This window comes from Bufo bufo, chromosome 4 (genome assembly GCF_905171765.1).
Source record: "Bufo bufo chromosome 4, aBufBuf1.1, whole genome shotgun sequence".
Taxonomy (NCBI): domain Eukaryota; kingdom Metazoa; phylum Chordata; class Amphibia; order Anura; family Bufonidae; genus Bufo; species Bufo bufo.
Window position 1 is genome coordinate 347,372,050 of NC_053392.1, and position 13,097 is coordinate 347,385,146.

The 13,097-nt window shown below is 46.8% G+C and overlaps 1 protein-coding gene across 1 annotated transcript in view; it reads left to right on the forward strand.

Moving 5' to 3' along the window:
• The window catches only part of LOC120999207 (G-protein coupled receptor family C group 6 member A-like), a 57,698-nt gene extending 44,893 nt beyond the window's left edge, over window positions 1-12,805 (forward strand). The window contains exon 8 of the mRNA XM_040430081.1: window positions 11,772-12,805. Within this exon, the coding sequence (XP_040286015.1) occupies window positions 11,772-12,805 (1,034 nt within the window). The remainder of the gene's footprint in view (window positions 1-11,771) is intronic.
• The last annotated feature ends 292 nt before the right edge of the window (window positions 12,806-13,097 follow it).

Here is a 13,097-nt window from a genome sequence, read left to right on the forward strand (position 1 = left end):
GTTAATTGTGCGGATCACAGCCCCCTGTAAGAGATCGGGTGCTGCCAGGCAGCAGGGGGCAGTCATGTACACAGTTCGTAGTATATTCTAACTTGAAGCGTCCCCATCACTATGGGAACGCCTCTGTGTTAGAATATAATGTCGGATATGAGTTTTCGCGATCTAACTCAAATCCGATGGTATATTCTAACATAGAGGCGTTCCCATGGTGATGGGGACGCTTCAAGTTAAAATATACCATCGGATTGGAGAAAACTCTGATCCGATGGTATAATAGGGACTCCTGACTTTACATTAAAAGTCAATGGGGACGGATCTGTTTGCAATTGCACCATATTGTGTCAACGTCAAACGGTTCCGTCCCCATTGACTTGCATTGTAAGTCAGGACGGATCCGTTTGGCTCCGCACGGCCAGGCGGACACCAAAACGACTTTTTTTTTTAAGTCCGTGGATCCTCCAAAAATCAAGGAAGACCCACGGACGAAAAAACGGTCACGGATCACGGAACAACGGAAATCCGTTTTGCGGACCGCAAAAAAAAACGTCCGTGTGCATGAGGCCTGAGGCCTAAGGGGTAGGAATGACATCTGAAGCCTGGAAGAAGTTAGAGAGCCTTGCTTTCACCTCACAATGATCAGAGCATGGCATAACAATCATTTTTGAACACACACGTTTTAAAGGAGTTAACCTCAGATGGTTTGTGACTGTCTGCCGAAAGTCACTACATGACCAGAGCAGGTGCTGAGGATATATGCTATCTCTTGCCCCTGTATATCAAAGATTTAGAAGAATTTTGTTTTGCTAGAGACCTCTTGTTTTGTTCATATATAATGGCATACACATTCTGGTGGCTTTCTCAAGTTTCCATTCTGGGTAGACCTAGATCAGAATAGACACCTTGGCACAGCATTTTAGACCAGACTCTTTACCACATGTAATGACTGTTCCGCAGTCTGGAGTAGTTGAACTCACGAGGACGGCTGTATCTCCGTTACTCCCTGAGCTGGCATACAGTGATGGGCATCTTTGTTAACTTTGGAGCACTCCCTGGCTTTGGGGATTATCCTGCCTAATGGTGATTGGTGTGATGATGGGGACCCCTTGGTGGTGTTAGGTTTTGAGGTGCAAGACAGGGTTCCCAAAAGTGTTGCTTTGCAACAAACAACTGTCCTTGTTGGGGAACACAGGCCTAGATAATTCCTTCCTGAGTCAATCTTCCTGAAGCCCTACTTTCTCTCTCTCACAGACAACCACAGATGTGCAATATTTCTCTTCAACCTTTCTGCACTTTTCTCTGTTCAACCATCGGACAGGTTGCTGAATCTCTCAAATTGTGACACTACAATGCCCAGCTAGCTCAATAAGTATTTCTGCTATACCCACTGCCATGTCAGTTTATAACAGGCTGTTTCAACACTATGGGCCAGATTTATCATTACTCTGACAGCTCACTCCACTTTCACATATGGCTAAAGTCAGTTTTAACTAAGTCAGATTTATGATCGGACCTTGTGATAAATGTGGTTTGACGGTAGCAGTTTATCCATCAGTCAGCAGCTTTACAAAAGTCGCACGTCTTTATGAAAAAGTCGCATGTTCTATTAAAAAGTCTCAAAAGATAAGCATGGTCCTCACTGGAGTGAAATTGCGCATTTTTTTGCGACTTTTTAAATAGTCGCAATAGTAAATCTGTCTAGAGATTCATTTATATAAGAAAACACGCCCACTTTCAGAAAACTGGTGAGCATAGTGCAGAGCAGAAAAAAGTCGCAAATTTTTGCGCAGTTTTAGCGATTGCGCAAAAAATTGCGACTTTTTCACTCCAGTATTCTGACTTCAGCTAATGATAAATCTGGCCCTATGCCTGGGTACAGAAGCTGCTTTTATCTCTGAGGAAATATGCTATGTAGCCACACAGCTGTATGCAGGTTCTCTCCACAGTTGTTAGAATGCACCTCTTTACACAGGTTGATTTACTCCCAGATGTTTCTGAATTGTTTCCTTAGAGGTTTGTCTTGTAGCTCTGTCTTTTTTTTCCAAGCTGGCTAGCATTCATTCCCCCATGGGTGATTTCTGCATCTTTTCTTCCTATCTCATACTCAAGACTGAACTCACTCTCCGCAAACAACCTCTCCCTACGGGTAGGTGGAGCAGCCCCTCCTCACTACAATTGCTAACAAGCTGGTGTTAACCCCATCTGCACAATCCTCAGGATGGAATTTAAAGGGGTTATACAATTGTAGACTTTTATTTTAGGCCCCTGCAGAGTAACTGGGCCTGCATTGGTTTGGGTGATGGGTGTCTGAGCCATAGTCCCTCACATTGCAGCAATGTCTGTAAAGCCGCAATTTCGCTGATCACTCTGCTATCTTGTCACACTGATGATTTCTGTAAGCAATGTTCTTAATTCTGGAGATCTCTCTGGAGTGATGATCTCACAGGAGAACTGGATACGGTACCTAGGAGTATGAGCATTGACCTGTGCTTGCTCTTCCTTCTCTGTCTGAACTGGAACTCCCCCTCCTGGCAGGAAGTAGGACCAGCCCACTGCTACCAAGAGAGGAGGAACAGGGTGGTTATACCTCTTCTGTTGGAACTAACGGCCAAAACATGAAAATAACAAGACATTACATAACAATACATAATACAATACATATGAAACATTAAATAATTATATACCCCCAGGTCTCATAGTCTCATCTGTTAAAAAAGTTTGAAGTTGGATAAAAATGGCACATGAAAATTACATATTCTTAACCTTTTTAGTAAACAATCCCCCTTTTAGTTGTTCCATGCATGAATCATGTCTGACTTCTTCAGATATGATATGTCTGATCTCCCATTCCTTGTTGCAGGATTAGCCTATGGGGCCCCTTGGATACAGTACATACGTTCTCTGGCTCAGTGGCGTAACTACCGGGGAAGCAGCTGCTTCGGGGCCCGGGCTGCCAAGGGGGCCCGGCGTCCCGGCAGCGTGTGTGACAGTTTATTTTCAAGTTAGTTAAATATCGATGTCTTAATGTTCAGGGCCCCCTTCACAGCAGCAGCGGCTGACCAGGCCCCCTCGCTAATGTAATCTAATCTTACTGTCTCCTAAAGTCTTCTGATGTGTCTGGGATTCGAACCCACAACCTCCAATGTTTCTCTAATATCTATACACATGACAGCTGCCCCAACACACCCAGCACTGCTATATCTCTATATGACAGCTGTCCCAGCACACTCAGATCTGCTATATCTCTATATATGAGCAGCTGTCATGTGTATAGATGTACACTTAGCCAGCTATAACAGTAGAAGTCTCATATTTTTTCAGTCAGCAGCAAGGCAGCTGTTATGGTCTTGTGGTTAAATGCTTTGCCTCTGATACAGAAGGTCGTGGGTTTGAATCCCAGCAGAAACTTTTCTGAAATACAAGCACTGACTCCATATATGGACATACAGGGCGGGACACAGGAAGAGGCTGCATCGCATCGCTGACATGGAGGTAAGTGTTTATTTTATTTTTTTTAATACCCGACTGTTACTGCCATGGGGGGAGTGGGGGGCACTTGATACTGGCACATGGGGGAGGGGGGGTTGGCACCTGATACTGGCACATGGGGGAGGCACCTGATACTGGCACCTGGGGGGGGGGGGTTGGCACCTGATACTGGCACATGGGGGGGGGAGAGGCACCTGATACTGGCACATGGGGGGGAGGCACCTGATTCTGGCACCTGGGGGGGAGGGGGGGTTGGCACCTGATACTGGCACATGGGGGGGGAGGCACCTGATACTGGCACATGGGGGGGAGAGGGGTTGGCACCTGATACTGGCACCTGGGGGGGAGGGGGGGTTGGCACCTGATACTGGCACATGGGGGGGAGAGGCACCTGATACTGGCACATGGGGGGAGGCATCTGATACTGGCACCTGGGGTGGGGGAGGGGGGGTTGGCACCTGATACTGGCACATGGGGGGAGGCACCTGATACTGGCACCTGGGGGGGGGGGGGGGTTGGCACCTGATACTGGCACATGGGGGGGGAGAGAGGCACCTGATACTGGCACATGGGAGGAGGCACCTGATACTGGCACCTGGGGGGGAGGGGGGGTTGGCACCTGATACTGGCACCTGGGGGGAGGGGGGGGTTGGCACCTGATACTGGCACATGGGGGGGCAGAGAGGCACCTGATACTGGCACATGGGGGGAGAGAGGGGTTGGCACCTGATACTGGCATCTGGGGGGAGGGGGGTTGGCACCTGATACTTACTGGCACATGGCATGGGGGGGAGAGGCACCTGATACTGGCACCTGGGGGGAGGGGGGGGGTTGGCACCTGATACTGGCACATGGGGGGGGGGAGAGAGGCACCTGATACTGGCACATGAGGGGAGGCATCTGATACTGGCACCTGGGGTGGGGGGGGAGGGGGGGTGGCACCTGATACTGGCACATGGGGGGGGAGAGGGGTTGGCACCTGATACTGGCACCTGGGGGGGGAGGGGGGGGTTGGCACCTGATACTGGCACATGGGGGGGAGGGAGAGAGGCACTTGATACTGGCACTTTTTTTGTGGGGGGGGAAGATGGCACTATAATACTGGGACATGTGGGAGGGAGGAGAGAGGCACTTGATACTGGCACATGATGGGGGGGCATCTATGGGGACACTTACTGGCACATTATTGGGGGGCACTATGGGGGACACTAGGCCAGCAGCCTATCAGAGGCCGGACACTGAGGGGCATCTACTGGGGCACTATATATGGGGCATTTTATACTGGTACATTATGGGGGGCACTAGCAGGAAGGGGGGAGAGGAGCACTATGGGGGAATTTACTGGGGGCACTATATAGGGGTATTTTATACTGGGACATTATGGGGGCACTATGGGGACATTAGCTCAACTGGGGGCATTACAAGGGGGTATTTTTGCACTGTCACATTATAAGGAGGATTATTACTACTGTGGGGGGGGGGCATTATGGTGGGCTTTATTACTCCCCATGGTATGATCCCCTAGTAGCAGCACCAGCCTCTCCCTGCTCTGCTATCCCTCTGCCCCTTCTCCAAATCCTTATTATGAAATCTTTCTCATTAGGATAAAACACAACATCAGCTCCGCCGAGTCCCCGGCCAAAGTGTTGAAGTGGTGTCCGAGATCCCCAAGGGCTAAGTAACTGTAAGTTTTCATGTGAAATATGTTTATGTTATACACATATAGCATCCACTGTGCCGCACAATATACAGTATACCGCTACACTGTGCCACACAATATACAGTATACCGCTACACTGTGCCAAAGGAGTGGGGTTTACACAGGAGGAGGGAGGTGCGAAGCGCGCTGGAGGGGCCCTTACAAATATTTGCTGTGGGGCCCAGTCACTTCTAGTTACGCCCCTGCTCTGGCTTATTAGGCTGAGATATGTCAGGACAAAATGATGTAACATAAGGGTAAGGCCTCATGCACACGAACGTTTTTTTTTCACGGTCCGCAAAAACAGGGTCCGTAGGTCCGTGATCCGTGACCGTTTTTTAGTCCGTGGGTCTTCCTTGATTTTTGGAGGATCCACGGACATGAAAAAAAAGTCGTTTTGGTGTCCGCCTGGCCGTGCGGAGCCAAACGGATCCGTCCTGAATTACAATGCAAGTCAATGGGGACGGATCCGTTTGACGTTGACACAATATGGTGCCATTTCAAACGGATCCGTCCCCATTGACTTTCAATGTAAAGTCAGGAGTTAATATACCATAGGATGGGAGTTTTCTCCAATCCGATGGTATATTTTAACTTGAAGCGTCCCCATCACCATGGGAACGCCTCTATGTTAGAATATACTGTCGGATATGAGTTAGATCGTGAAACCTCATTTCCGACAGTATATTCTAACACAGAGGCGTTCCCATGGTGATGGGGACGCTTCTAGTTAGAATATACTACAAACTGTGTACATGACTGCCCCCTGCTGCCTAGCAGCATCCGATCTCTTACAGGGGGCCGTGATCAGCACAATTAACCCCTCAAGTGCCGCACCTGAAGGGGTTAATTGTACTATCATATCCCCCTGTAAGAGATCAGGGCTGCCTGGCAGCAGGGGGCAGACCCCCCCATCCCCAGTTTGAATATCATTGGTGGCCAGTGCGGCCCCCCCCCCCCCTTCCTCCCTCTATTGTAATAAATCGTTGGTGGCACAGTGTGCGCCCCCCCGCCCCCCCCCCCTTCCTCCCTCTATTGTAATAAATCGTTGGTGGCACAGTGTGCGCCCCCCCGCCCCCCCCCCTTCCTCCCTCTATTGTAATAAATCGTTGGTGGCACAGTGTGCGCCCCCCATCGGCCCCCCCTCCCTCTATAGCATTAACAACATTGGTGGCCAGTGTGCGGCCTCCCATCTCCCCCCCCCCCCCCCCGATCATTGGTGGCAGCGGGTTACTAGCAATAGTACAATAGTTAAAGATTCATACTTACCTGTGAGCTCGATGTTCGTGTCCGGCCGGGAGCTCCTCCTACTGGTAAGTGACAGTTCATTTAGCAATGCGCCGCACAGACCCTGTCACTTACCAGTAGGTGGAGCTCCCGGCCGGACACGAACATCGCAGCAGCAGCCAGCAGCAGGTAAGTATGAATCTTCTACTATTGTACTATTGCTAAGTAACCATGGCAACCAGGACTGTAGTAGCGTCCCGGTTGCCATGGTTACCGATCGGAGCCCCAGCGATTAAACTGGGACTCCGATCGGAACTCCGCTGCCACCAATGATGGGGGGGGGGGGGGAGATGGGAGGCCGCACACTGGCCACCAATGTTGCTAATGCTATAGAGGGAGGGGGGGCCGATGGGGGGCGCACACTGTGCCACCAACGAATTATTACAATAGAGGGAGGGGGGGGGCCGCACTAGCCACCAACGAATTATTACAATAGAGGGGGGGGGGGGGGGGAGGCCGCACTGGCCATCAATGATATTCAAACTGGGGAGGGGGGGGAGGTCTGCCCCCTGCTGCCTGGCAGCCCTGATCTTTTACAGGGGGATATGATAGTACAATTAACCCTTTCAGGTGCCGCACCTGAAGGGGTTAATTGTGCTGATCACGGCCCCCTGTAAGAGATCGGGTGCTGCCAGGCAGCAGGGGGCAGTCTTTTACACAGTTTGTAGTGTATTCTAACTAGAAGCGTCCCCATCACCATGGGAACGCTTCTGTGTTAGAATATACTGTCGGTTCTGAGTTTTCACGAAGTGAAAACTCAGCTTTGAAAAAGCTTTTATGCAGACGGATCTTCGGATCCGTCTGTATAAAAACTAACCTACGGCCACGGATCACGGACACGGATGCCAATCTTGTGTGCATCCGTGTTCTTTCACGGACCCATTGACTTGAATGGGTCCGTGAACCGTTGGCCGTGAAAAAAATAGGACAGGTCATATTTTTTTCACGGCCAGGAAACACGGCTCACGGATGCGGCTGCCAAACGGTGCATTTTCCGATTTTTCCACGGACCCATTGAAAGTCAATTGGTCCGCGAAAAAAAACGGAAAACGGCACAACGGCCACGGGTGCACACAACGGTCGTGTGCATGAGGCCTAAAGCTGTGGTTTACTCTCTGGAGGATCTGATGGCTTAGTGCTGGAAGTTACCTTGTTACTTGGAGATGGTAGAATCTGTTGCTGTATGAGTACATCCATGTGGTACAGTAGATTAGAAGTGACTCTGACATGTGCAACAGGAGATATAGGTGATGACACCTAATCAGTAACTCGATTAGCTGGGTCTTCCACTTCTCCTAGGATGAAGCAGTCTAGGTCAGTGTCTTGGCAGAATGCTTGTTCAAGCACTCTGCTTCTTCCCTTTCCATTTAGAAATTTTTTAACTGGGCTTTTGCCTCTGCCTCCATCTGTGCCATCTTTGTCCTTACCTCTGCTTCATTCCTTTCTATTTTTGCCCTTACCTCTGCTTCCATCTTAGCAAAGGAACTTCTAACACTAGCTTCTTCTGCATTGGCATGGAATTCTATTACTTGACACATAATGCTGACCTAATTAGACTATCTGGAAGATTGAGATGCAAGTTTGTTGGAGGCTGATCAATGTGATCTTACCTCTCGCAAGTGTGTGATGCAGAGTTCTATTTTATCCTTGGCATCTTGTACTGGCACTTGTTGCCATTGTACCATGCATGCCAGAGTCAACCACTTGTGGGTTTGGTTTGCGTTCAATGGCAGTTCTGCTCTGTGTGTCATGACATCGGTCTCTTGTGGAGTGAATTGTGCATATATGCTTATATTTCCTCTCAGTCCTTAAGGGTCCATTCACACGTCCGCAATTTCGTTCCGCAAGGAATTGAGGACCCATTCATTTCTATGGGGCAGCACGATGTGCTGCCTGGATCCGAAATTGCGGATCCGCACTTCCGGGTCCGCAATTCCGTTCCCCTAAAAGAATAGAACATTTCCTATTCTTGTCCGCAGTTGCGGACAAGAATAGGCATTTTCTATTAAGTGACGGCGATGTGCGGTCCGCAAAATGCGGAACGCACATCGCCGATGTCCGTGTTTTGCGGATCCGTGGATCCGCAAAACACACACGGACGTGTGAATGAACCCTTATTGTGAGGGCTAATTCTTCCTTGTGGCTTGCACTGGTAGTTCTGATGGAGTGTGTCAGCTGACAACTGTACTTGGAGACTATTCCAAGAGGTAGTGGCTTGGTGGCTCCCCTGCAGAAAAGTCCAGATCCCTGTAGAGGGGTTAAAGGGTGAAAACCAGGGACCACCAGGATAACGCCATCAGGTCTAGCCCAATGTCACACCAGTTAGTTGACACAATAGTTCCACAACCATTGTCGGTAACATGTCCGTAAAAGCATCCCTTCTTTGAAGTACAAGCTTTCTCTTAGCTACCTCTGCTGAGGCATTATCTATATCAGAGTTGCTCAAAAATGTGATATACTTTGCGGACAATAACTGGTAGAAATCCTAGGTGGCAGATAGATGATTGAAAGCTGTGGCTAACTCTGCTGCATCATTGTTAAAGCGTGGAAGACATGCTATGTAGTTTTCAGCTGTTTCCCATAAATCATTTAGATTTTTTTGGAACTCATCTCTGGTTGCCTCAAAGTTCTCTCTAATCTTTTTTGTTGGCTTAATAACAAAGTTAGATCATATTTTTTGTTCTGCAATTGGTGTAGCCACACTAAAAGGAACTCTGATAAGACATGTCACAGCGTTATCTTGTGACAAAAGCTATTGAAATCCATTGAAAAAGTCAATTTACATTTTCTTGCCATTGTTTACTTAACGTGTAAACCATTAATTTTAGCTCTGCTTCATTAGTACGTCCAAGTTATCAGAAACATGACATATTTTTCTTGGTCCTATGCCAGAAGAATCCACAACGCTCATTGTCATGTTTTGCTTTTTCAGAAAGTTACTGTCTTTTTAAGACAGAACCGCTGCTTGCTCACAGATACAGAACTGCGGTTAGGATACGGCCATATGCAAGATGGCAGACAACTCTAAGCTTGCTTGTAGACTATGGGGCACATTTATTAAGACTGTTGTTTAAAATGCCAGTCTTAATAAACCCTTAAGCTGGAAGTGGTTCCACCGAAGTTATGAAGAGGCACTGGCCTCTTCATAACTTTGGCGGATCCTCCGCCAGTTCTAAGTGTAAGACAACTTCCTAGCTGTCTTATATTTAGACATTTTTCTACACCTGAAACAGGCATAAAAAAATGATAAATGAGATGGGCCTGCTGGCTCTTCCCCACCCACACCATGCCCACTTTTTTAGACCTGGCGTGAGTGGGGAGAAGTCGCAGATTGCCACGCAACTAGCTGTTGTGCTGCAATCTGTGCCTGAGATACACCTAATATAGGAGTATATCAGATTAATAAATGAACCCCTATGTTTATACATGCAAACGATGTTGACTTAGGTTTCTTTTGACGATTCTGCCACCCATATACATGAGAGAAATCTCTGATGTGTGTGAGTGGCTATCTCTTGTACAAGTAATGGAAGATAGTGAAAACACTATAGTCACTCACCTATCAAAATCAGTTACATGTAGAATTCAAGTAAGGGAGATGCAATGGATATGCCTTTAGGTAACTTATTGAATGCACTTTGAGAAATTATGAGATAGAGGTCAAAAGAAAATCCTCTCTCCAGATCTGTGATGCATGTGCAGCACGCCAAACCTGCAGGGTATTGTGATAGTGAGGTCACGGTTATGGGCAATCGAGAGTTACTCACTTTTTAGAGGAGAACCCTGGTTAGGCATGCGGCAGTGAAGGAGAGGTAGACACAAGTTCCTCTGGGGCACACTCTGGATGTAGGGACCAGACCTGATGGTGGATGAGGTGCCCTGGATGTTGCAGGTATTTTGAGTGCCTGAGGCAAGGTCCCTTTAAGGATCGTGACGCCAGTGCCTATAACGATGGCACACCGATTTCTAATAGCAGTAAGTGAGGTACACAGATGATATGATGAACAAAACGTTGCTTTACTTGGGAAACAGTCCAAACTTTATACAGACAGTTGGTTATGCAGTCCCTTGAATCATATCATTCACAAGCAGGTTTACTTCTTAATATGGCAGGTAACAATCTTGCAAGATACTTGGAGGGTAAACAGTTAATGCTTCACAGTCAAGGCTGCTCTATCCCCTCAGCTATTCTAGCTGGCTGGATCCCAAGGCCCGGATGCCTAAATGCTGGCTTTAATCCTTGGTAATAAATCTTCCTCCCGTATTGACCCTTGCTTTTATCTTATAGTACCTCGGCCTCTCAGATTACTTCTCTGAGCTGGTTGTATTGTTCCTGTTGTGAGGGAAGCTGCAGGTTTCTCCCAGGAGGTAAATCCTTCTCTTAGGGTGACTCTACTGAGCTAAGCTTAGCCTCAGGAGCTTCAGGCTGACTAGGTTACTCTTCTAGCCACCTGGAATGAACTAACTCTCCCCTGTCTGGGCCTACATATATATACTTAGGGCTCTCTAGCTCCCTCTAATGTCTAGGAGGCTAAACTACACCCTAACAGACCTGACACCCAGATAACACAGGGAAATGCATAATTAAACATCACAGTAATGCAAAAGACATGTTAACCCTTGTGTAGTGCCCACCTTTACCTAGTGGGACACTACACATGTCTGACAAACAGGAAAAGACTGCAGGACACAGGATATAATCTCACAGAAGAGGAGGAGTTAAAGGATGAATGGCATAATGAAATTATAACCACAGATAACTTACCTAAACAAATAGAACAATGGCTACTAGAGGGCAGCAAAGCACATTACGTATAGTTGATAACAAGTATAACACAGAATACAATTAAAGGGGTATTCCAGTTATACCAAGTCATCCCTTATTTACAGGATACGGGATAACTATTAGATCAGTGGTGGTCCTACCAATGGGTCCGCCATAGAATTGAATGAAGCATCCACACACATGTGCGACTGGCCGCTCAGTTTTTTTTAGGTGTGTTGCAAGGCGTATGGGCCCCCGGTTCTCATGATCAGTGGAAAGGGGATAACTTGTAACATCAGAAATACCCCTTTAGTTGTAATTTTAGCTGTCCATTAGCTGGGACAGGACCATACACTATGGCACAAATTCAGTGACTGATTCTCTATGAACATATATTTAGGAATTGGGATCATTAGTTGACTAAGTGACATCTGCATGGTTAGTGCCAAGAAAATATGTTTCTGACTGTCAGATATGGCTGTTTATATTTAAATACAAGACTGTTATATCTAATTGACTTTTTTTTTTTTCTAGATATGACTGAATGTCTAAAATGTCCATCCTTGCAATGGTCAACTAATGGAAGTGATCGATGTACAAACAGGACAATTGAGTATTTTGCTTGGAAAGACCCATATTCCATTACATTGGTGGTTTTCTCAGTCGTTGGGTTTCTACTTGTGCTAATCACAGGAGTTTTGTTTATTCATCACTTTGATACCCCAGCAGTTAAAGCAGCGGGGGGCCACTACACGTTCTTATTGATGATATCATTGCTTTTTAGCTTGGTGAGCATAGTTTTTTTTATTGGAGAACCTACTGAAACTCTCTGTAAAGTCAGACAACCTCTCTTTGGTATCAGCTTCACCATCTCTGTATGTTGCATTTTGATGAAATCAATCCAAATTCTGATAGCGTTTGAATCTGCCAAAAGATGCAAAGTATTAGCTCCAGTAAAATACCTATCACCAGTTGTTATTATTACATTAAGTAGTGTCCAGATGATTATTTGTACATTATGGCTCCTGATGAATGGACCTTACCGTCAAGATGATACAATGAATGACCTCATAATACTAAAGTGTAATGAAGGTTCATATGCAGCATTCAGTATCATGCTTGGCTACATTGGGTTCCTTGCATTGATCTGTTTCCTTCTAGCTTACAAAGGCAGAAAGCTTCCTGAGAAGTACAACGAGGCTCGATGCATCACCTTCAGCATGCTGGTCTATATGTTTGTGTGGATCCTCTTTATTCCAATCTATATCAACACCACAAGCGGTATGTATCTTTCAGCTGTACAAGCTGTGGCCATACTAGCCTCAATATATGGAGTTATATCCTGTCACCTTTTGCCAAGTTGCTACATCTTGATTTTTAAAAGAGAAACTTGCACCCGAGAAAAATACCTGCAGAGTACTTTATCATTTTTTAGAGCTAGAAGAAATGTGCAGACAAATGTAGAATTTCCTGCTGCCACCTTAAAGCCAAATGTTGTAACTACTCAGGTACTACATTTAACTTTGGGTTATCCATTGATAGTAAGAAAAAGACATAATAGCTGTTAATAGAATAAAAAATGTCTCAGGTCGGGGGTGGGGTATTGATTTACTAAGTGTATTAGGCTGGGTTCACACGAGCGTGTCCGGATTAGGTGTTGCGGCAAACCCGCGCGAGTAGGAATGCAATTGCAGTCAGTTTTGACTGCGATTGCGTTCCGATGTTCAGTTTTTATCGCGCGGGTGCAATCTGTTTTGCACTCGCGTGATAAAAAACCGACTGTGGTACCCAGACCCGAACCCGGACTTCTTCACAGAAGTTCGGGCTTGGGATCGGTGTTCTGTAGATTGTATTATTTTC